This window comes from Lissotriton helveticus, chromosome 5_1, assembly GCF_964261635.1.
Source record: "Lissotriton helveticus chromosome 5_1, aLisHel1.1, whole genome shotgun sequence".
Taxonomy (NCBI): domain Eukaryota; kingdom Metazoa; phylum Chordata; class Amphibia; order Caudata; family Salamandridae; genus Lissotriton; species Lissotriton helveticus.
Window position 1 is genome coordinate 928283301 of NC_136065.1, and position 24935 is coordinate 928308235.

At 44.4% G+C, this 24935-nt stretch overlaps 1 protein-coding gene across 2 annotated transcripts in view; it reads left to right on the forward strand.

Annotated features, from left to right (window-relative positions):
* Window positions 1–24935, forward strand: part of MYOF (myoferlin) — a 680400-nt gene that overhangs the window by 398218 nt on the left and 257247 nt on the right. For both annotated transcript variants that reach the window (XM_078643399.1, XM_078643401.1), the window contains 4 exons: window positions 3591–3754; window positions 15463–15577; window positions 16044–16149; window positions 22184–22323. In XM_078643399.1, the coding sequence (XP_078499525.1) occupies window positions 3591–3754; window positions 15463–15577; window positions 16044–16149; window positions 22184–22323 (525 nt within the window). The remainder of the gene's footprint in view (window positions 1–3590; window positions 3755–15462; window positions 15578–16043; window positions 16150–22183; window positions 22324–24935) is intronic.

Below are 24935 nucleotides of genomic sequence, written 5' to 3' on the forward strand. Positions count from 1 at the left end.
TTTCGACTGTGACTAGTTTGTAGGGCTTGAATTGTTTTGCAACGAAGACAGATAGAGATTTTTTAAGGCTACTTTGTGCGTTTTAGGGTACTGGTGATGTCTGATCACTAAAGAAGCCTTTCAGCCTGGTTTTGGCCACCTGTCACTTTACCACTTTGTACAAGTTGAGCAGAATTGCGTTGTGCCCCAGGGTCTTGAGAGCAGCGGAGAAGTCCAGGAATAGCCCCAAGGGAGTTTACCCAATACAAGATTCCTTTTTACACTTGACTTGTTGGTGCCTCTTTTTCTTTCTTTTTTCTTTTTTCTTTTTTATTTTATTTCAAACAGCAGCAGCTGTACAGCCTTATAATAGTGAGAAATACAAACACAAAGTGACAAACATCTAACCTAGAGTAGCAATCTGACTGAGTTTTTTCTCTGTAGATGCAGTCAACACAGATTGATGTATAGCACGTCCTTTGTGCCATGCTTAGTCTGATGCTTCTGTTTTTTTATTTCTGTTTTGTTTTTCTTGTCTAAATCAAGTGTCCTAGCTTGCTTTTTTGCACATTATTGGATACAGATGCTGCTGTGTGCAGACCACCTTTATTTTTCTAATCCTGTATGTACAGTTTGATCACATCCCCACCCCTCCACAGTCGTGCACTGCAAAGACCATGAATGAACAGTTTAGCCTCTCATGCTCGAAGTCATTCATATTTTTTTTGCATACATAAATCAATGCAATTCATACAGGATAGCACCATCAGAAAAGAGGACACAGTTTAAAACGCTGATGCCAAGTCCCCGGAATGGATGTACCTATGTCTAATTATTGTCCATCATTAATTCATACCAGAAGGAAATCCCTTGAGTGCCATATAAGTTAAGAATATAAATGGTGTGATCTCACATAACCTAGAATGCGGGCACTTAAACAAAAAGGAAAGTAAGGTATAGCTAGGCTAAGCCTTATCGGCATTGACAAAATCCCATCTAAAATTCCTCCAAATCTTGTTGAATTTTAGCACCGTGGAAAGGCCTCTTGCCTTAGCCAGTGCAAGCTCTAGTTCATATATTTGATAGAGAAGGGTACGCCATTCTACAACATTAGGGGGGTTCTCTAAAATCCATGTTCGGGCAATAAAAAATCGGGCAGATGTTACCATAATTGTGGCCAATACTGCAAACCTCCTGTAAAGTCATATTTAAAGCCCATCATTATCTCCTTAGGTGTCCGTTGTATGGGAAGGCCCAAACTTAATGACATATATTTTATCACCCCTTTCCAAAAAGCACGGGCCGAGCGCAAACATATTCAAGGTATCTGCAGCCGGGAGGTTAAACTTAGAGCACCTAGTTCTATCTATTCTGTCTATTGATGGTGTTACTCATCATTTTAGGATTACGTCTGGAGTATAATATAAAACACAGACCGTACACCAGTGCTAGAGCTTGAGATTCAAAGAGTGTACAGAACGGACCAGCAACTCGAACGACATCTGAACCTCCGCTGTCGACACTTCGGATGCAAGAAGCCTACTCCATTTTGCTGCCAGTAATGGGGTATCATCTATTACAGAGTGTGACAATGCCTGAAAACATCACACTTATAGTTGGTTTAATGTTGGGCTTTAAGAAATGTGAAGGGAACTCTGAGCTGTCTAAAACCATTTCAGTCACATAGTTTGCCCATTGTTGTAATACCACAATCTATCCATACTCTGCAGGTTGCTTCACCAGAAACAAAAAGGAGGCAGGGTTATCCCAAATGGGGGTATCTTGATTGAAGATCTCTTGCAGACTCCCTTCCAAATTCAAATAATATCTTTCAGTACCTTGAACTGCATAATTCAGTGATTTCAACAGATACATTCAGAAAGCAGACACAGCATTCTTTAACAAATATTGTTCAGTCAACAGATGAAATAGCCATACTTTAGGTACGCAAATACTCCATACCCAGAGTCCTGTGCATTGCATGTTGATTTCATTCTTATACCCGGAAGACTACAAATATACATTTGTTTTGTGTGCTCTATCACACTTGCAAAATGAATCTTTTCTTCTATTATTCAGATCACACTTTAATTTTCAATTTCAAAGGTAACAATTCAAGGGCAGTTTTCCAGATGCAATGAATATAATCAGAATGGAAATATTTACTGCATCGGAAACAAAGTAAAGAAAGGTGTCAGGATAAAGCTGAACAACTACTTACAAGAAAGTTGAGGTCTATAGGATGAGGATATATATCGTAAAATAGATGCTGTTGATTGCATTATTTTCATATCTCAATTCCCATTTGTTAGCAATCTACAGCTCGTAATTCGGCCATGAAGACCATTGCTTATGAATTCAGAAAACCCTTTTCATTAGACTTTTCCAGTTTGAAATGGATTTCAAGTAATATAGCTAGCTGTAAAATTCCCTGTCTGACTATCCTTCACCATCATTCCCTTCTTTCTGTCTGCCCCTTGTTGAGCAACCTGTGAAAAGCAACAAAAAAGTCAGGTGCTTTAATTCAGTGTTTTTAAATTTCTTCAGAATGCTTCAGACTTTCTCTAGAGGTTGACTTACCTTAAGAGTTTTCATAGATTGTGCATAGCTGACTATTGTGTGGGATTTGGGTCTGAAAACTGAGCATGGAACGGACAATGATTTTGTGGTGTGTCCTCCAGGACCACAGTAATTAATATCTATTGACTCCAGGGTGCTGCTCTGGGGGAATGGTAGGCTATACCATTATAGGTGCTTATCTAAGCACCACAGTTATTTTTGTTTGTTTCTGGCTCAACAGTACTGCTTCCATTCAATAGCCTAACTTGTTAATTCCATATTGATTTGAGGGACTTCAGCCAAGATAAGGGACAGAACTTTTTGTTCTTGAAGATATAAGTTGTGTTAAGCATAAAACAACTAGATACCCTCAGTATGCTTATTATATTACAGTAAACCTTCTGATTTAGAAGTATGACAATAGCTACTTTAAAGTTTAAGAAGCTGTGGATAGCTAATACATCATAACTAGGGCGTTCAGTATTGTAGTTTTTAATTTTTTTAGATGTATTTCTGGATTTAGCTACATTTCTTTTTTGCACTTTCATCTCTATTGACCCATATTAATTTTGGGATTTGGGAACAAATATGTTCACTTCTTAATTTAAAGAGGAGGCTTTAAATGTTAGCTCCCAAATTTGTAGCACATCTATGATGCTGTTGCTTTGTAAGTCTGTAACAATTGTGCATTGCTTTAGTTGGTGATGCAGTGTTATGTTGTGAGTTGTTAGGGCCTTGTTCTGCTATAGGGTGTTAACAAACACCCTATGGAATTCGAAGTATGAAATATGGAATCTCAGAATTATTTTGGCGTAACATTAAATAAACTGGCCCACTCCTCCCCTTTGAGTATTTCTAGATTTTCACCATAAGGACATCACAATTTCTCATCTTAAATTGAGTTGGTTCTCTGCCTTGGGAACAAAGTTGTTGCTGCCTTTAATCCATATATATATTTTTTGTCTAATTTAAAAAAATCATTCAGACCACCAGTTTTCCACATATTTGGCATTTTTTTAAATTGTTTATTATGCCTTTACTTCTTTCCCTAGTATGAAAATCAAGCAGCGATGTTTGGAAAATGGGGCACCACAGGACTGCTGAAGCGCCACAAGTTTTCCGACGTGACTGGAACAATCAAGCTAAAAAAGGAAAGCTTCATGCCACCGAAGGGCTGGGAATGGGAAGGCGACTGGGCAATAGATCCTCAGAGAAGGTCAGCGAGCTTCTTTAATGTCCAACAGTATACTTTTTGAAGTGTTTTCTAATTGTTTGTTTTGTTGTGAGAAAAGATACTGTACTGGTTTGTAATCCCGGTCATGAAACATTCTGGAACGCATTCTTGTATCTACCACTTGTCCAAGATACAGGGTGTGCATTGTGAATACACTAAAAGAGGAATCTTGAATGTGTAATTCCACAAAACTCAAAGTAAATTTAATCAACTTGGTTAAAAGGGATTCCATAAGTTATATTTTCAGATAATTGTTCGGTTTGTTACTACAGTACGTTCTCCATGGAAAAAACTTAAATTTTTATTTTTTAAAGCCATGGTTCAGCCGATGCAATGTAATTGTTATATTGGTGATCCGTTCAAAAATGTTTCCATTTTGTATCGCTTTGTTCGCCCTAAGTGTGGCAGGGTATGCTCAGACGTGAGTCCCTTGCTCACTTGGCCACTGGATTCAAGATAGCCTGGCTGATGAGGATTATGAATCCGAAACCGGTCCCAGGATGCTTGTTTCCGATCCATGGAAGACATGGCTAGGCAGTTCGGGCTGGACTGTTCCCATGAGGCACAGGGTCAGACTGATTTGCATATGGCCATGTCTGAAATGGGGTGGCTGAGTGGGCTAAAGAATGGTGATGGATTAAACCCAGATCAGTTGACTGGGGGGTGAGTGTTTGATTTGCTCAAACGCTCCGACCATCATCCCCTTTTGTATCGCTTTGTTCGCCCTAAGTGTGGCAGGGTATGCTCAGACGTGAGTCCCTTGCTCACTTGGCCACTGGATTCAAGATAGCCTGGCTGATGAGGATTATGAATCCGAAACCGGTCCCAGGATGCTCGTTTCCGGTCCATGGAAGACATGGCTTGGCAGTTCGGGCTGGACTGTTCCCATGAGGCACAGGGTCAGACTGATTTGCATATGGCCATGTCTGAAATGGGGTGGCTGAGTGGGCTAAAGAATGGTGATGGATTAAACCCAGATCAGTTGACTGTGGGTGAGTGTTTGATTTGCTCAAACGCTCCGTCCATCATCCCCTTTTGTATCGCTCCATTTTGGAACCAACATTCCCAATATCTCAATTATTATTTTAAGGCCAAGAACGTCACATTTCCAGGAAAACTGAGCCCTCCCTTCTCCTAAATCAACATTGGGCCCATTCTTTAACATCCCTGATCCCTGAAGCGTGCATGTATGGCCTGGACCGCAAAGAGCACCATAAAAACAAGCAGTTGCAATGCAACAGGTCTCGCGTTAGTTAGAGTTAGAGAATTTGGCATTGTTTATATTTAGCTGGATATCTTTGCTGGTTTGTGTACTGTGTGTGTTAGGGAATGGCAGGTTTGTATGGATCTGTGGAGTAAGTATGTGTATTATAGCGTTCCCATGCCATGTTTACATTGCCAGTGAGGCTAACAGTAGAAATATACATAGAGACAAACATACAGAGAGACACATGCACCAATACACACATAGAGACAAACACACACAAACGCACACAGAGAGACAGACACGCACATAGAAACATACACAGAGACGCACAGACAGTCACGCACACATAGAGACTGACACACGTATAGAGACGCACAGACAGACACACATAGAAACAAAGATGCACACACAGAGAAGACATACTTACAGAGACAAATGCACATATAGAGACGCACACACAGAGATAGAGACGCACATACAGAAAAATACATGCAGAAAGAGACACGCTCACCGAGACACAGATGTGCACGGAGAGACAGAAACACGCACATAGAGATGCACACACAGACACAGATACAGAAACGCACACACAGCAAAAAACACACGCCGACAGAGATATGCACACAAGACCGAGACGCACACAGACACAAACGCGTATACATAAAGAGGGACGCACACACAGACGGACAGGCACACACAGACTGAGACACACAGAGATACACAGACACACAGATATAGTTTTGTAGCTGAATGGGCTAAGGCATCCGCAACCGGGGCTTGTGTTTAACCTTACGTTTACAGTTGTTTTTAACTGTATCCCCACCCCTTACTGACCTTGCTCCCACAGGTGCGGATATGTTACCCCTCTGTGTTTAAATACAGTACAAGGCAATAAAATATAGTTATTTCCTGTGGTGTTTATGTTTGGGCGATGTGTTCTGATGTTAATGCACATTTTGCGAAGTGCTTCAAAAGGTGTCTTTCAGTTGGGCAGTATCAGCGATACTTCAGATGAAACAAGTACTGACGCTTTAAAGCCACCGCCGCTTTTATAGCTTCAATGGGACAGATAGTGCCATATATTCTGGGGAGTAAGTATCGGGAGATGCGGAGCGCCTACCTGACTTCTATGCGGGGAAAGGGGGCTGGCATTTCTAAGGAGCACAGCAATGTTATTGATAAGGCAAGCACTGCCAGCGGTTGAGCTCACAGGAGGTACACACTGCGAATTCTCAATTGAAAGCACTGGAGAAAGGGAGCCAGCAGAAGCCTGCCGGGGCAGAGAGCCCCCTCCCCTGCAGCTGGACCGTCCAGGGAGGCACGGAAAAGGGCTGGGTTGAGGCAGGGTGTGGAGAAGGGTGGTCTGCAGGGCACACGTCCTAAAAAAAAAAACAAGACGTCAGCAATTGTTCTATTTAGTTGCTTCGCCGTGAAATTGATCCCAAAAAAAACTAGGAAATATGATTGGATAGATGATGCATCTACCAGTGTGGATCGTGGTCGAGTGCACACGCTAACACAGCATAGTCAATCAAGGAAGAGGGTGAAAGCTGGAGTATGTCTATCAATGAGGAATGTGCACAAAAAATTACCGAATCGGAAGAATAAGTGTGAAACCCAAATGTCATGAGCTCACGAGTGGAATGTAGGGGTGTGTGCTCACGGGGAGAATGTTGAGAGCAGATTGAGGAGAAGGGCGGTTGTGGGAAGTAGTGTCCTATCCTGCTGATGCGTGTTGCTTGGTTTATAGACTTACCATATAACACATTCCAAAACTGCCTTGCTTCCTTTTATTGTTTTAAACAAATTGTGAGCACAATTCAGTCTTTCAGCCGGTCTCTATTGCCCAGGGTAAAAGACTCAAGACATTCAGAGCTCTTGCGAGGCACACTAAGTTGCAGACAAACATTCGAAAAGTGAATTCTGAATTTTGTAATGCCTTTTAAGCATCTATTGAAATGTTAATATGCTAGTTTAGGAGGGGCATGGGACTGGAAGATGAGCTAATTCTAAAGAAGCTTTACAGCTGCAGTGAGCACTGAAGGTACAGTTGGATGTTAATGATAGGCATTATTCGTCAAAGGAAAGTTGCGAATTGTTGTGTTTTTTTACATGGTGTGATTTATGCAAACAGAACAGACCCGGCAAATAAAGCGAGCATGTATTGAGAGCACAAACAAGCACAGAATGGAAAACTAGAACTCCACCAAAAATAAACACACCATTGCAGTACTGGTGCTGTGCTAGCGAATCGGCTGTGTATTTGTGATGAAGTATTCCCGTCGTTTAAATCCGCTTGCAATTGTTTATTAATGCAGTGAAAGGTATGACTTTAACCTGGTTCACCAGTTCCAAAGTTGGCAGCTCTGGCCAGAGTGCCAAACTCTTGGTGTTGCTTGATGCTGTTATTACTTCTCAGTTTACATCAGTTTGATAGTTCCATCTTAGTTAATTGTAATTTTGGTTCTACCATGGGTGCATTGTTTGAGGCAAGTTATGAATTTCTATTGGGTCTGCCTTGAACGGTATATGCATTGTCTACTATGAATTTGCTTTAACTCTGTTCACTGCCTCCAGTAGTTTTTCCATTCTGTGGTTCCTCTACTACAGGCCTTGTACCGGTAATGAAGCCCTGAGAGCCGGCTTTCCCCCTTGGATTGAAACACGGCACCCGCAGGTTGCACTTCAATCCCCACCGTAGATCCAGCGATGGCTCCAACTTGATAAATATACTGATCCCTGTAGATCCCTTTTAGATTTTACCTACATGCTACCCTCAGATTTCTGCAGTTCAGATTTCTGCAGTATGCATACTGACGCATTGACTATTCCACTAGAACTAAAATCAGTGACACGAACAGTGCAATATATATTTTAGCAGCAGGTGCATGAATCCACTGATGTTTGCTACTCACTATAACCTGCATGTCCTGAACCTGTGTCTATCGTACATTTGCCCTCTGTACTACTGTTGGGTATGCGGGTTTGGGCAGCGCTTTGCGGCCATAAGGCTGTGCCCTCGTTCTCTCTCCATTGATTCCTCTTTTCCCCTCTCAGAACTCTGGGACAACCTCGGGGCTGCTTGAAGCTCTTTACAAGTACAAACGTAATATTACATAAGATAGCATGCATGCTGTGCATAACCTCTACACTTCAGAAGCTGCCTATATCATCCACTGACACTGTAAATTCAGAACACGTTTTCAGAAAAACATACTCCCCCCACACACCCTATGTCAGCAAGTTCCCTCCTCCGCCTATGGCCCGAATATTTTCACTATTAAAAGGCATCAGAATTATTTTTGTCAAATCTTGTTTTCGTCACATTTACTGCTACGTATTCAGCAACGTGGGACGAGACGTTCAACATGTCTTAGTCTGTTGAAATAGCGAACATAAGCCTAGAATTCTCAGCCTGAAACAAACCCCATCTAGTCAGAACAAGGCAGCACTGTGCAGTGTATGTTGTGTGACAGATCTTGGCACATTTATTGCACCGGGTCATCCGAGCCTGCACGGCCAGTCGAGTCTTGAACCCCTTCAAGCTTACCTTCTGAGACCCTACATTCCCGCATTCAAGCCTCGCCCCAAGCAGAGAGCAAACAGAGGCTACGGTGCTTCAAATTCCAAACAAAGTCCCGAGACTGGCCGTTTGAGGCCGTAGACTGGAGACGAGAGGTCTTTCAACATTAACAAGTTGGATTAATAAATAAAAGATTTTTTTTTTAAACTAACTTATTTTATTTGAAGTGCGAGCGTGGAAAATTAACATAGAGTGCGCCAGTGGGGAAGGAAGAATATGGGGGGGGGGGAGAGGGAAAAAAATGAGAAGTGGTGGAGGTGCCGCGAGGATGGCTAAACTTGGCGTCTCTAAATAATCCCCCACCAAAGGAGGCAAAGCGGGCGCGGAACGGCGACTGTGCACCCCCGCCAGCCCACTGACTGGAACACACTAACACAGAGCAATGCACAGACTGGTCATGCACCACTCTCCCACTACCATAGAGCCATGCACAGACTGTGCATGCACCACTCTCCCACTAACAGAGTAGTTCACAGACTCCGCGAGCACCACTCTCCATTAACAGAAAGCAGTGCACAGCCTTTGCATGCACCCCTAACCCATTACCTAAGCACAGCTCTTATAGAAGAGTGCACAGACTGTACGTGCACCACTAATAGAGAGCACTGCAGACTGTGCATGCACCACTCTCCCACTAACAGAAAGCACTGCACAGACTGTGTATGCACCACTTTCCCACTAACAGAGCAATGTCCAGACTGTGTATTTACCACTCTCCCCCCAACAGCGTGATATGCAGATGGTGCATGCACCGCTAACCGAGCACTAGCTCTTACAGCAGACATTACACAGCCTGTGCATGCACGACTCCACTAACAAGGCAGTGTACGCACTGTACGTGCACCACTAACAGACAGCACAGGTCTTTTCAGCAGACAGTGCACAGACTGAATGCACCACTCTCCACTACCAGAGGTGCACAGGCTGCTGTGGAAGCCCAACTCTCCCACTAACTGAGAGCAGTGCACCGACTGTGCATGTTGTGCTCTCACACTAAAGGCAGGACTCATACAGCACACAGTGCACATACTCAGCATGCACTACACCCCCACTAACAGTGCATAGCTTTCACAGCAAATAGTCACAGACTGTGTATGCACTACGAACAGAGAGTATGGCTCTTACAGCAGACAGTGAAAGAGCTTTCCAACCCCAGCGCAGGAAACAACGACATCACCCCATCGCAAGACCTCTGCAACTCCCTCGCCTCATACTTCCACAACAAGATCACGGACATACACAACAGCTTCAACAACCAACCAACGCACACCATGACCGAACAACCACCCCCCACCACCGCCCTCCACGCCTGGACCCCGATCAGCACCGAAGACACCATCCGCTCGATGAACTCCATCCACTCCGGATCACCAACCGACCCCTGCCCTCACCACGTCTTCAACCAGGCCGACGCAGTCATCGCACCCCACCTGCGAGACATCATCAACACATCCTTCGACACCGCCACCTTCCCGGAGAGCTGGAAGCACGCCGAACTCAGCGCTCTACTCAAGAAACCAACAGCGGACCCCACCGACCTCAAGAACTACCGCCCCATCTCGCTCCTCCCGTTTCCAGCCAAAGTCATTGAGAAGAACGTCAACAAGCAGATGGCCGCCTTCCTCGAGACGAACGGATCCCTCGACCCCTCACAGTCTGGCTTCCGAGCCAATCACAGCACCGAGACCGCCCTCATCGCCGCCACCGATGACATCCGAGCCCTGATGGACAATGGAGAAACAGCGGCCCTCATCCTCCTTGACCTCTCCGCGGCCTTCGACACGGTCTGCCACCGCACCCTAGTGCAGCGCCTCGACAACGCCGGAGTCCAGGGGAAGGCACTGGAATGGATCATCTCCTTCCTCGACGGAAGAACACAGAGTCCGCCTACCACCGTACAAGTCAGAGGCCACCGAAGTCATCTGCGGCGTCCCCCAAGGATCCTCTCTGAGCCCAACCCTCTTCAACGTCTACATGAGCCCCCTCGCGGCCATCGTACGCAAACACAACCTCAGCATTATCTCCTACGCCGACGACACCCAGCTGATCCTCTCCCTGACCAACAACCCCGCCGCCGCCAGAGCCAACCTGCACGAAGGGATGAAAGAGGTAGCCGAGTGGATGACGACCAGCCGCCTGAAACTAAACTCGGACAAGACGGAGGTCCTCATCCTGGGCTCCTCGCCCTCCGCCTGGGACGACTCCTGGTGGCCCCCCGCCCTGGGTACCGCACCCAAACCGACGGACCACGCACGCAACCTGGGCTTCATCCTGGACTCCTCCCTCTCCATGACCAGGCAAGTCAACAACGTCTCCTCGGCGTGCTTCAACATCCTGCGCATGCTACGGAAGATCTTCTGGTGGATCCCCACCGAGACCAGGAAGACCGTCACCCAGGCCCTCGTCACCAGCCGGCTGGACTACGGCAACGCCCTCTACGCCGGGACCACCGCCAAACTCCAGAAGAGACTCCAACGGATCCAGAACGCCTCAGCCAGACTCATCCTCGACATCCCACGAACCAGCCACATCTCCGGACATCTGAGAGACCTGCACTGGCTCCCCGTCAACAAAAGAATCACGTTCCGCCTCCTCACCCACGCACACAAAGCCCTACACAACCAAGGCCCGAGCTACCTCAACAGCCGAATCAACTTCCACGCTCCCAAACGCCACCTCCGATCAGCCAGCCTCGCCCTCGCCGCTGTCCCCCGCATCCGAAGAGCGACATCAGGAGGAAGGTCCTTCTCCTACCTGGCCGCCAAGACCTGGAACTCCCTCCCGACCGACCTGCGCCTGACCCAAGACCACCTCTCCTTCAGGAAGAAGCTGAAGACCTGGCTATTCGAGCAGTAGCGGCACCCCCCCCCCCCCCAGCGCCTTGAGACCCTTCGGGTAGGTAGCGCGCTCTATAAGTGTCATTGATTGATTGATTGATTGATTGACAGTGCAATCTGTGCATGTACCACTCTCCCACTAAGAGAGAGCAGTGTGCCTGCACCACTCTCCGCTAACAGAGATCAGTGCATAGACTAAATGCACCACTCTCCACTAAGAGCAGTGACCAGAGTGAATGCACCACTGTGCATGCACTGCTCTCCCATTGAGAGAGCCCAGCTTAGAGTAGGTAGTGCCAGTTAGTGAATATGCCAGGTCCCTGGTGAGCAGCCAAGGCTTGGGGGGGGCATGAGGGAGGAAAGTTAAGAGAAAAGATTATCGAGGTAAAACTGAAGGAGAGAAGGGGGCAGTAGTACTGGGAGGAGGGAATGGGAAAGCGGTACAGATAAGAATGAAATGAGATGCAGTATTGAGAGGAGGGAATTGGGCAGAATGACTGCAAGGAAGGAATGGGGCAGTGGCCCCAGGAGGAGGGAATAGGGTAGAATGACTACGAGGAAGGAATGGGGCAGTAGCGCCAGGAGGAGGGAGCAGGGCAGAATGACTGGGAGGAAGGATTGGGACCGTAGCACTGGGAGGAGGGAATAGGGGAGAATGACTGGGAGGAAGGGATGGGATATAAGGAGTGAGAGAAGGAAATGGGAAGCAGCTCTGGGGGGAAGGAATTGGGCAGTAGTACTGGGAAGAGGAAATGTGGCAAAATGACTGGGATAAAGGAAGATAATGTAGTACTGGGAGAAGGATATAGGGCAGAATGACTGGGAGCTTTGGGATGAAGGAATGGGACAGTAGTACCGGGAGGAGTGAATAGGACAGAATGTGAGAGAAAGAAACTGGCAGTAGCTTTGGGAGAAGGAATGGGGCAGCAGTACTGACTTGAGACATAGAGCAAATGTTTACTCCAATACATCGTCTTATAGGAAGACATGGGATTTGAGTACAGTGATATATATATGTATGTTTGGCAGTGGGGATAGTTAAGTGCAGTGTCTCATGAATTACAGAGGATTTATGGACATTGGGAGGCTGATGAACTGAGCGGACCCGCATGTATTTGACCCTGTGACTATGGGGTTTAACAGATTCCTGCAGTGCGTACATGTATTAGTTCGCTGAGCAATGAAACGCACGGGAGGTAGAAGGAAGCAAAAACAAGGTGATTTTTCGCCATAGCTTTGTTATGCCGATGCAAGTACAAGAAGACCCAAAGCTCCATAATAAATTAGTTAAAGCAGGGCCGGTCTATGTGCTTGAACAGTTTTCACAGCCCTTCCTTTTGGGTGTGGACCCAGGGGGTGTCTCCAGAAAAGACTGGAAGAATGCTGAATGGTGACAGATGTGTGACCGAAGGGTCAGGGGTCTGCCTGCAGGGTCATGGTTTCCGGTCAGTGCTGCAATGTGTATCCTGTGTAGAAGGGGCTGTCTGGTCAGATGTCACTCAAGTCTTCCACGTGCCGGACCAGTCAGCCGCACTTAGGGCTTTAGGACCTACTCCATGCCGGTTTAGGGTTTGTTATTTCTTTCTTTATAATGGGTTCCTCTGCTTTATGGCTGCTTCACCTCAAGTGCCGTGTGTCCACCTAACTTATCCTGAGGATTGCTCAGTGAGCTGAAAGCTCACCAAGAACAACATTGGAGTCTTATTTCTTTCACATTCGCAGCACTTATGTGGGTTGTCAAAAATAATGGTTGTGTATATTGTTCTGCAATTGTTCCCGTGATGGACATGTCCACTGTGTACGTGGCTGCTAAAGGCAAACCCCGATAAACTCAAAGGACCCAGTGCAGCTCATGTGTGCGAGTGGGACAGGAAGTCACTTGCCAGGTCACTGGTGGTTAATTCGGAAACAGTGTGTGTCCGGAAACGAGGCTTAGAAGAGACTTTCTCCGGGGCAATGACGACACCTTAGAGTGCCTTGTCAGGTCGTTGGTGGTCACAACGGCTCGCTACACTCGTCTCTCTCTCCGTTGCACACGCGCTATGCACAACACATTGTGTGTGTCCAGAATGGAGTGAGGATAGGAAGCGGTGTCACCGAGGCTGGTCACTTTGACTCTTTATAACCCGCCGCTCACCGTGGCACACATACTGCGCAGTGATGTCGGGGTGTGCGTAGGGAATGGGGGCTAGGAAAGGGCTGTCCCCGAGGCTGATGAAGACACGACTGGAGTAACTTGTCGGATCGATGTGGTCACTTGCACTCTCTGTACACATGTGTCCCTTGAAGGGGGGGGGAGGTGTTAGAAAGGCCTGTCACTGAGGTTAGTGAAGCCATCTCTCATGTGGCTTGCAGTTCGTTGTGCATTACTTTCACTCTCAATCCGCGATCGCCAATCCCAGGCGCAGCGCGCGCACTGCGCAGTAATGAAGAGGCAGAGCAGTGAGTGTTCGGGAGGGGGTGGCAAAGGCGGTGCTGTCTCTGAGGCTGGTGAAGACACTTCTTCAGTCCCACGTTAGTTAGCCCGTTGGAGGTCTCTTCCTCTCTTTACAGAAGTCTGTCGCTAGGCGTGGCACACACGGCGCAGTGATGGAGAAGCAGGAAACTGTGTGTGTTGTGTGGAAGGGTGAGTGGCGCGTCCCCGGGGATTGCTAGACATCTCTTCGAGTCATTTTGAGGGGAGGGGTGCAGCATCCTTTGTGCTGGAGTGGGACACCGGCAGAGTGTGAAGGAACCCAGCCACGGACTCCTCCATTGCCGCTGCGATCTTACTGCATCAGTGCCGCCGAGCCGAGGGGTCCAGACCACACCTCTCCCAGAGATGTGCAGAACGCGAATGGCGTTTCACATCACTGCACACTCGTCTCCTTTTTTCATTGCATTTCACAATAGGCAAATACACGTTCGTAAAAGCTCTTGTGCGTTTGTAAGGAAGATAAGATCGTGTTACTGAGATATAACAAGACGTCAGCGTGTAGTTGCTTCGCCGTGAAATGGATAAAAAAAAAAGAAGCTCGAGAGTGGTGCGCACGCGTGCCACTGTGAGCATATGTCTTCAATTATCCGGCCATGTCTGGCCGCCATAATTGAAGACAGATGGGCTTTGGTGCGCGTAACAGACACCTATATGCCATAGGGGGAACTACGCGACCGCCTATGGCGTGTTCTGTTAAACAGCACACCTGCAAAGCCCAATCAAAATGGACCTTGAAATGCACATGCACGAGCTGTGTGGAATTTCAAGGTCCATTTTTGAAACCCTAGTAAAAGGGCTTTTCGCTCGCTTCGCTTGCGAGCCCTAAAAAGAGAACATTCTCCAAAGCATGACTACAAATTAACCATGACAGCATATCAAAACTCCAACTGTGAGGTCTTTAAGGGAAAATCTCACTACTAGCACAGCCTATGGATTGCTGTCTAAGGAAGCGGCTTCATTCAATTTCATAAGACTTGTGCATCAGAACATATTGCATGTAAAAGGTTTTAAAAATTGACTTTTGTTCCTTATGGTGGCCAGTTAGCAGAATAGCCACTGACAGACACATAAGTCAATAGCAAGAAATAGTGGTATTGTGATAAGCCTGCACTCTACACAAAATGACTAACCAGTTAAAGGTTCCAAAGTGGTTACAAATGTCTCTCTCATGCTAATATCCTCTTAGCTACATTAGCCCCTATCCTCACTTGGGTGATTCCACACTGCAAAAATTTAATGTGATCTCAATATAGTTATTTAACCAATGTTTCTAAACAGAATTGATGGGTTTCTGAAGGAATAATGTGCACAAGGCAAAAGACAGAACTGGAATTAATATCCTATTGGCCCATCTTTAAAGTTAAGTATATTACAGTACAGTTTGATCTTTATCACTTCTAGGAATCCTCTGTACCAATAAAACGGGTAGTGTACCCTGGTGTAAATAGCACCCATATTCTGGCACCATGATTTTTACATATGTCACATCAAGACAGATGATTGTGATGATACACTGCTAAAACAACCAGATTGCCTTTATAGTGGTTTGTAAGTTTATATGTGTGTGATCTGTTTTATTTTTTGCAGTTTGCTAACTGAAGCGGACGCTGGGCACAGTGAGTTTACAGATGAAGTGTATCAGAATGAGAGCAGATATCCAGGGGGAGAATGGAAGCAAGCAAATGAAACTTTCACTGATGCTGTGAGTTGTATACCTACATTTAAAATATATTTCAGTTTATTCTAATGTATTGTTTCCTTCAGATGTAGAAACAGGAGAATGTGTTACATGAAAATTCTGTTAGGCCTGGATATCAAGCTAGCATTGTTGAAACCATGATTATCTAAGCAATGAGTTTGCCTCTGAGAGTGAACCATCCTAGTAAATCTTAAGAAACAGCAAACTTTTCCCAGCACCCAGGGCTGCAGAAATACTTAAGTAGCCTTGGCTTCTGATGTTGATCTTCAGTTGAAGAGCTTTGCCTTTCAGTGATTCAACTGAATAGCAAACTGTTCTTTTGCCCATATTCACAGTGGAATCCTGCCAGAGCTCCCATCCAACATAAGTCGCTTTCATAAAAGAGAAAATTCAAGTATGTAATTCTTAAATCACATGGGACCTGTTAGGTCACTAACCATACGGTGTTTTGTTACTTTCTTGGTTCTAGAATGGAGAAAAAGCAGCTCCACCAAATGAAATTGATTGTCCACTAGGTTGGATTTGGGAAGATGACGCCTGGATATATGATATAAATCGAGCTGTGGATGAAAAAGGTAATAGTTTATTGATGAAAATTGTAGAGACATTCACTGTAAGTAATGGCTGTGGAAAGGATGAAGCTGACCTTTTTTCAAGTGTATGGGAGAACCATACTAAAAGATTAAATGAAACCACCTAGAAACAAATAAAAATGAAAATATTTAATATTTTTATATGTGAAGCTATTTTTGGAAAACAGATCTTATTTTAAACACAAATATAGCTGTGCACAGGCCAAAAATGTAAATTCAATACAAAAGTCCAATCAAATTGTTGACTCTTCCATATGTTATTTATGTTGGTTTTCTAGTCTGTCATTAAGTTTCATGATCAAAACATTACAGCCAAAAACAAATCCAACCTGTTTCGTTTACCACGGTTAACAACTCCAGGGCATCCAAATTTTTTAGATAGTAAACCAATTGTTCTGGGTCATCAATACATACTCACACATTCTTGGATGACTCATCGGCGTTAGAGGTCCCAGTTACATTTCAACCACCTGCCCACTCGCAAGTCTGGCAGGCCATAAAGGACACCAAATCTGGGTTCAAATATCACACGCACATCCACTAACACCACACCAATAGCAAGAAATGTGCTATGGGAGCCTGTGGGGTTTGGCACACACACCCAGTGACAAATTGGTGGGGATACTAAGACCAGACCTTCTGGCGAAGGTCAGTTCTATTGGCACCAACAACAGCCCTGTACGAGTCCCAGGCAGGAAGGGGGCACTTGAGGGCAAACTATTAGGGACAAAAAAGGCAGGGGTAGTGGTCACTCTGACAAAGGAGGCACTGAGATTAGGCAATTTCAACACGCGCTGTATGCAATTTCAACACGCGCTGTATGGAAATCACTTCACATCAGTCTGTATTAGCCATAGTTCAGCAACGCTACTGCTTAGATTTCCACCCCACTCCACTCGGCATACCACCACACGGACAGACCGTCTTCCAAGATCACCTCACTCTCTTGCATGAACAGGTCAGCACACCCATTCAAATGGGTGCAGTACAGCCGGATCCACTATACCAACAGGGGGCAAAGGCATCTATTCACTGTGCTCCCTTATTCCAAAGAAGGATGGCTCCCTTAGACGTTAGAAATAAAGAACTTAAAAAGTCCCAAACAATTCAACTCTTGATAGAATCCTAAAGTGTGTAGCCCTAAAGATTCGAAATGCCCACATAGTAGAAGAAATTACAATTTTCAACTAATATTAAACATGTAATTAAAACACAAGAATAACTAGAATAAAAAAATTTAAAAGACTTGGTACCATCTAGAAGATGAACAGTTTATTATACATCATTAAAAACGATGTTCGATAACATCAGTGCAGTGCCATACATAAAATTAACATCATAATAAATTAAAAGAATATCAATACAATAAAATACACAAAAATCAGAGTTGTTACAGTTGTCGACGCAGCGTTTCGGTATGTTCCGATACCACCTTCATCAGGACAAAACAATTCTGCAGAGATTCAATTGGTTGTCCCTCGTTTTAATTGGAGGTTGTATGTTGGGGGTAGCTCATAGGATAGAGGCTCCTCTTTCATATATCATATATGACATTCCTTTCTGTGTTTTTCAGGAACGTGGTAGTAAGGAAATAGCCGGAGGGGGGCCACCGTATTTTAACCAGAATATCACCTTAGATCAGGGTTATGGGGCCCTCGACACAGCGTGACTGGGTTCTTTTAATTTCTACCAGCGCTGAATTTTCTTTCCAAAACATTGGACGGAGACTGCGAGGAGCCGAGAGGGGTGCAGGGAGGCCGATTCTAGTAAAAAAGGTCGAATTAAAGAGACCGTGCGAAAGAAAATTCAGCGCTGGTAGAAATTAAAAGAACCCAGTCACGCTGTGTCGAGGGCCCCATAACCCTGATCTAAGGTGATATTCTGGTTAAAATACGGTGGCCCCCTCCGGCTATTTCCTCACTACCACGTTCCTGAAAAACACAGAAAGGAATGTCATATATGATATATGAAAGAGGAGCCTCTATCCTATGAGCTACCCCCAACATACAACCTCCAATTAAAACGAGGGACAACCAATTGAATCTCTGCAGAATTGTTTTGTCCTGATGAAGGTGGTATCGAAACATACCGAAACGCTGCGTCGACAACTGTAACAACTCTGATTTTTGTGTATTTTATTGTATTGATATTCTTTTAATTTATTATGATAATTTTATGTATGGCACTGCACTGATGTTATCGAACATCGTTTTTAATGATGTATAATAAACTGTTCATCTTCTAGATGGTACCAAGTCTTTTAAATTTTTTAATTCTAGTTATTCTTGTGTTTTAATTACATGTTTAATATTAGTTGAAAATTGTAATTTCTTCTACTATATGGGCATTTAAAATCTTTAGGGCTACACACTTTAGGATTCTATCAAGAGTTGAATTGTTTGGGACTTTTTAAGTTCTTTATTTCTATCCTCCTTATCCCCAATTGGTTTCAGAAGGAGACCTCCCTTTTCTTTTTACTTCCCTTAGACGTTAGGCCACTCAATCAGTATATATTATATGAGCACTCTCACATGACAATATTTCAGGATGTCATCCCACTGCAACATCATGGAGTCTTTGAGAGTGTTGGATCTCAAGGATACTTCTTCTACATCCTTATCCACCTCATCCATCATCAGAACCTCTTGTTTGTGGTAAGTGGAGAACACTACCGATTCACAGAAGGATCCTTCAGGATCATTAGCAGCTCCAGGGTCCTTTACCAAGTTTCTGGTGGTGGTGATCACTCATATGCACATAGCAGACATTCACATCTTCCCATATCTCAATGAATGGTTAATAAACACCAGCAGAAGGTAGCAATGCCTAGCACACACTCCTACAGATCTAACCCTGCTCCACAGTTTAGGGTTCACTGTAAATACAAAGAAGCCTCAAAAGATCCAGCCCTTCACAAACTCTGTCTTAAACTCGCACAAGATTGTCATATTCCCCTTTACTCGCCCATTGACTATAATAACTGTAATGAAGCTCTTGGGTATGATGGCACCTTGCACAGCAATTGTGCGGCAAGCAGATTGCATGTGTACACTCCTACAATGCCTCCAAAGGCCATGGCCACAAGTGGAGGAGTAATGGAAAGATCTAGTGTTGATAAAGGACATTACTACACTTTCTTCAGCGATGAACCAGCAGGTGACTATTGCCATCAATGCATTGCTCATTGGGTGTAGGGCACATCTCAGCAGCATGACTGTTCAAGACACTTGGACCACCCTCCACTAGGGGAGACACATCAACTACCTAGAGCTCATGGACATTCTTCTTTGTCCACAAGGTGGTCCTTGTAAGGGCAGACATGACGGCGATGCACTACAGACAGGAACAAGTTAGGGGGTTCTTCCCCTCTCCTCTTCTATCTGCGGTATCACGAGATCCGGCACTGGACAATCCGCTGCAAGATCCTTCTCCTGTGGGAACACCTTCTGGGGGAGTGTGGGCGGGGGAGGGCCAATTACTTTGCAGATCTGTTTAGCAGAACACATCAAGTCCACAAGTGGGAATCACACCTACAAGTCCTCCAAAGGTACTTCCAGCCCAGTGGTGGGGAACCCTAGACATTCATCATTTCTTCACCCCAGTAAATGTCCAATCTTTGCCTCTAGGTATCCACATCACAGACCATGGCCAATGCACTTTGGATGAACTGGTCAGGGATATTTGCTTACCCGTTTCCTTTTCTCGCACTCATCCCATAGGTTGTGAGGGAAATGAGGCAGACTTCCATGACCCTCACCCGGGTTGCCCCGCCTTGGGCCAGATATCCCTGTTACTCCATGCTTTTGGAAATGTCCATCAGTGCCCATGAGAACCTATCAATCAGGCCAGCCCTTCTCTCACAGCAACACAGCCAAATAAGGCACCCACACCCCAAGTAGCGGAACCTAGCTATTGGTCACCTGAGGTCCTAGAGTATAGCTATCTAAACTTCCAGGTGGAGGGTATTACGATCCTACATGAGGCTTATAGGCCCACTACACCTGCATGCTTTGAAGCCAAGTGGAAAGTATTTGTCCACTGCTGCATCTCCAAGCAATATGACTGCTTCAAGGTCAAATTATCATTTGCTGCCCTTTACTCCTTCAGAAGGCAGGTCTAGCATAACCTTTTATATACCTCCATTTAGCTGCTATAGCCAGAGGCACGCAGAACAAGGAACAATCATCCCTATTTAGGATACTGTTGCTGAAAGTATTCATGAAGGGATGAAAGAATGATACCCTCAAGAACCTCTCGAACACCAGTTAGGAAACCTTAATATCGTTTCACAAGGCCCATAGGGCACTCTTTTGAACCCCTCCAAGCCTGCAACTTGCAATTCCTTTTCTAGAATGTGATTTTTCTTCTTTTCGTGCTCAGTGAGTTACAAGCTCCTCCTATTTAAGAACCATTCATGCAGGTACAAAAGGAAAAAGTAGTCCTTAGAACCAATTTGCAGTTTTTACCTATTCACATTAACCAGACTATTAAGCTGCCCATATCCATTTCCCAACCTTATTCTGTAAGTAATGGAAAGAGTGATACATGGCTTAGATGTTAAGTGGGCACTCATTATATATACAGGACTAAGTCTTTCTACAAATTTTGCCAGCTAAATCCTAAAAGTGTTATCCTATTTCCAAGAAAAACATCTCAATGTGATTTATCAAATACATTCAGACTTGCTATGACCAGGCTAAATGTGTACTTCCTGAACCCCAAAGTCTCACTCCACACGTAAAAAGGGAGTCCCCATAGCTTTGTTTGAAAAGATTCCAATTACTGATATCTGCTAGGCAGCTACCTGGTCAACACCTCACACATTCACAAAGCAATTAGTGCGTGGATATACTAGCAGGTCAACATTCTATGGTTGGCCAGAATTGCTAAGGACCTTATCTCAAACTTCTGCTTCATTCCCCCACAAGCCATAGCTGGGAGGGAACTGCTTTATAGTTGATGTAAAGCATGTGTATCTAAAGCCAGACATGCTTCAAACAGAAAATGTCACTTACCCTGTATGCATTTAGTCCTAGTGTGCAGTGCTGTAGATTCACTTGCAACCTTCCTCCTCCTTGAATTCACACTGAACACAACTTCTAACTCAATATGTTCTCTGGTGGTTCATTAGTGTCCCCATGACACCGCCTGGTCAAGGCTGCAGGAATAAGGCATGCAATAATAAATGCTTGTGTTCCTGGGAAAGAACCACACATGCTTGTGTCCCTGCATGCAAAAGTCGATCTCCCCAACGTGCCTTTCCATGAGTCAGTTTTCTTTTTCTTTTCTCTCTCCAGTGAAGACCAACTTATTTTATTTGGTGTATGAGTCAATGTGCCATTTGTCCCACATGACTGGTTAGTAGGTATCCACTGAGGCCGTCACTTATGTTTGGAGGGTATACTGTAGGTCTGCTCCTGATGTGGTGTGGGATTCATTGAGCTTTGTGAAAGACCTGCTTGTAAAAACCAGCAGCTGAATTCTGTATTAGTTATCCACCTTAATAGCTTTGCATAGAAAATGACCTTAGTCTAAACCTATCAAAGCAAATAATAGAAAGCTACCCTTTAAGATTCAGAGCTGAAAAAAGTAGGGGTAATCCGTATGTTTTCCAGAGATTATGCAATTCTGATTTGTCCACTTTCACAATTAAAGATCACATATTGAAACTTTTGTTAACTACTAATGTTAGGTGTTAAGCCTATCGTAAAATCAAGCATTGTTCCACAATGCTACCAGTATGTTTCTAGAAAGTTTAAGAATAGAACAGTGCCCTAATGCAAAATAATGGGGCACTCTGCAGAATGTGTTTTGGGGACCCTGAGTCTCCCATATCTTATATATTCACTGCCTGTTGACTAAAAATGGACTGCCAGAATAGTTGCCTCACCCCCCCCCCCCCAAACTGCAGGGGCTGCAGCGGTCTGAATTACATCCGTGTAATAGAGCAGCCTCGGCGTTTTGCATTTGTATGTGGGGGCAAGTAGTCAGATCTAACGTACGATTGTATTTGTAGGATGGGAATACGGAATAACTATTCCTCCGGACAATAACCCAAAGTCTTGGGTGGCAGCGGAAAAAATGTATCACACACACAGACGACGAAGATTGGTCCGAAAACGAAGAAAGGACGCCACAGTTGGTCAGGCTACTAAGGCAAGAAGTCTGTTGCTTTCAATTTTCAAGTTACAAACATCTGTATTCCTCCCTGTGATGGCTTTGCATGCGATCTATTGATCACAACTTGGCAGTGCGGTTATATTGCTTGTTTGTGTTTCTTACCCTGAACTTCGCCCTGAGGGCAGCATTGGACGTGGCTGACACTGCAAGGTCAAAATTATTAATCTAACCTCCACTCTTAGAATATCTGGGGAAAGAGATACTGTCCCCCAAATGTCCTAGGAGGCTTATTTAGTATAGCAACTTCAGTCATGGAATATTTTAGGGAAATTTATACATTCCTCAAGTATTTTTAGGAGTGGTTGAAAAGTTATCATTTTGAATGACAAAGTGCTGAATTGAGGGCGCAGCTCCGGGCATAAAAATAGGAATGCCGGTTAGATTGGAGTCTGAATGTTTCATACATGCTTGATGGGTATGATGAGCTGTTGAAGAAAATGTTCTATTAATACACTATTTGTGATCAGTGTGCTCCCTAATGTCCTGCAGCATTTAGACCTTTACCTTGTTGTAGTGTTGTTGTGAGATTTCACTTTTTCAATTTAATGTAAAAATCATTTTTGCAAATTATAAAACCAAGATTATCGTAGATTTGAAATAAGATCATGTATACCAATGTGGTGTTACAAATGAGGATTTTTCATACCACCTTTTTTCGTGAACTGCCAGAGAGTAATATAAATTATTTACATGAATGTATGACCCAGTGGTTACTCTTACTGGTTGCTTTCTTTTACTTGGAAACCTGTTACATAGAAACTTTAAAAATCCATGCAGAAATGGATTGATGCTACATATATCCCAATAATAGATGGTCTTTCGTCGTTTATTAATTCAGATAATGGCAATATTTAGATGTTTCCTCCATTACATTTATAGCACACCAGGCACCGGAGCCAGTTGCCCCCCACACAACCACACAGAGCACTTTTGTTATCACGTGGGAGTGATCACGAGCAGTCATTTGCCCTTTTATTTAACCCCTCTGCCAAGCAAAAGACATGAAACTGAACAAATTGTCAAAAATTGAATATCAAGACTGCATGGATCCCAGACAGCCACATGGGAAGGAAAATGGGACTCTTTGTCCCAGGCCCATGCTATTGCTACATCTATTACCATAATTCAAAGCAGCCCTTAGGGTGACCTTTGTAGTGCAGCTAATGTTACAACAATACTAGGTGATGCCTACTGTAGTTTCCCTTTCCTCAGTTTTCTTGTTCCCTAAAATTACTTGTCTCAACTTGGATGCGAAGTCAGTAGAAAACCCTGCAAATGTTTTGGCTTCTTGCCCCATCAACGCTTTTGTACAGTATTGTATTACATTTGACGGAAATACTGTATGATGGACATCATACTATTCAAATGGGAAAAAACTGTCCGGAACAACGAGCAAATTGCAGTGAATTGACGGAAGCAAAATTACTTATGAAAAACGTATTTCCAAGGAAGGTAAAAAGTGCCTTAAAGAATTGTCAATTAGATAGCGCCTATGTTCAGCCACATCTTTGTCCCTCAACCTTGCTTCGATGCTCATCAAGCAGCACCGTTTTGTGTTAACCAGGATTTCACTGCAGAAATTAGTAACTAGTCATAGCCCAGGTTTAAACCAGCCACTTGTTCCCAGCAGCCGAAACATCTCTAATTCTGTGATACAATCCTGGTGGCCGAAATGTGACTTCTGAAGGCCAAAGGTAACTTTATGATACAACCAATTGCAGGGAGCCCAGTGGAAGAGTGGAGATTTGGGCTGCTTCTGGTGTTGAGCTGTGCAGCAGGGGTGGGAGTGGGAAAGACAGTGGTGTAGCGGTGTACTAATTTTTGTTTTTCTTTTTGCACCAGGAAGGGCAAATGGTCCATGGGTTGGGGGCGTAATACTTGCCTTGTCCTGGGTGCTGGCAACCAACGCTACACTGTTGATTAAATCATGGGTTAAATAAGGTCTGAGTATTCACAGGCACTTTTGAGCATTGCTGCTGGATATCCACAATCTCCTTGGAGTTTGCAGAGAACTATCCTGCATGCTCTAAAATGCAGGCTCGGCTTGTCTGGCTCTGCCAGCCCTGCAAAGTTTTGTGGAATTAAAAGTCCATGGTGGCAGAAAGTGCTTAAGTCTCTGGTAGCTTAGCACAAAGTAGAAGCAATGTGTACATTATTTATGCAGCACTCAAATAATAAAGTGAAAATACAACACAAAAAAGTTCCCAAACCGGTTAAGAAAAACAGAAAAGATTTTAATATATAAAATGCTATAAAAATGACCCAAATCCAATAAGTCGAACAGATGATATTCATTTTAAAAATTTGAATTGAAAATTGGGACAAAAAGCACAAAGTGGCAACCACTGTTAACTTGTTGGGCTAGACGAGTCAAAAGTCAAAAGTTAACGTCAAAAAAAGTTAATGTCCCGCGAGTCAGATACAGGGACAAGGTTCATCCAGGTGGAAAGTGTCCCTTCTCACTTAAAAATTTTTGTGTACAAAAAGCGCCCGTTAACAAGTCATTGGCGGGGCAGGCTGGATCTGAAGCGAAGCTCGATGACAGTGGGTTGGGTTTTCTGTGGGGTCATCGAGGGCAAATTCCAAAG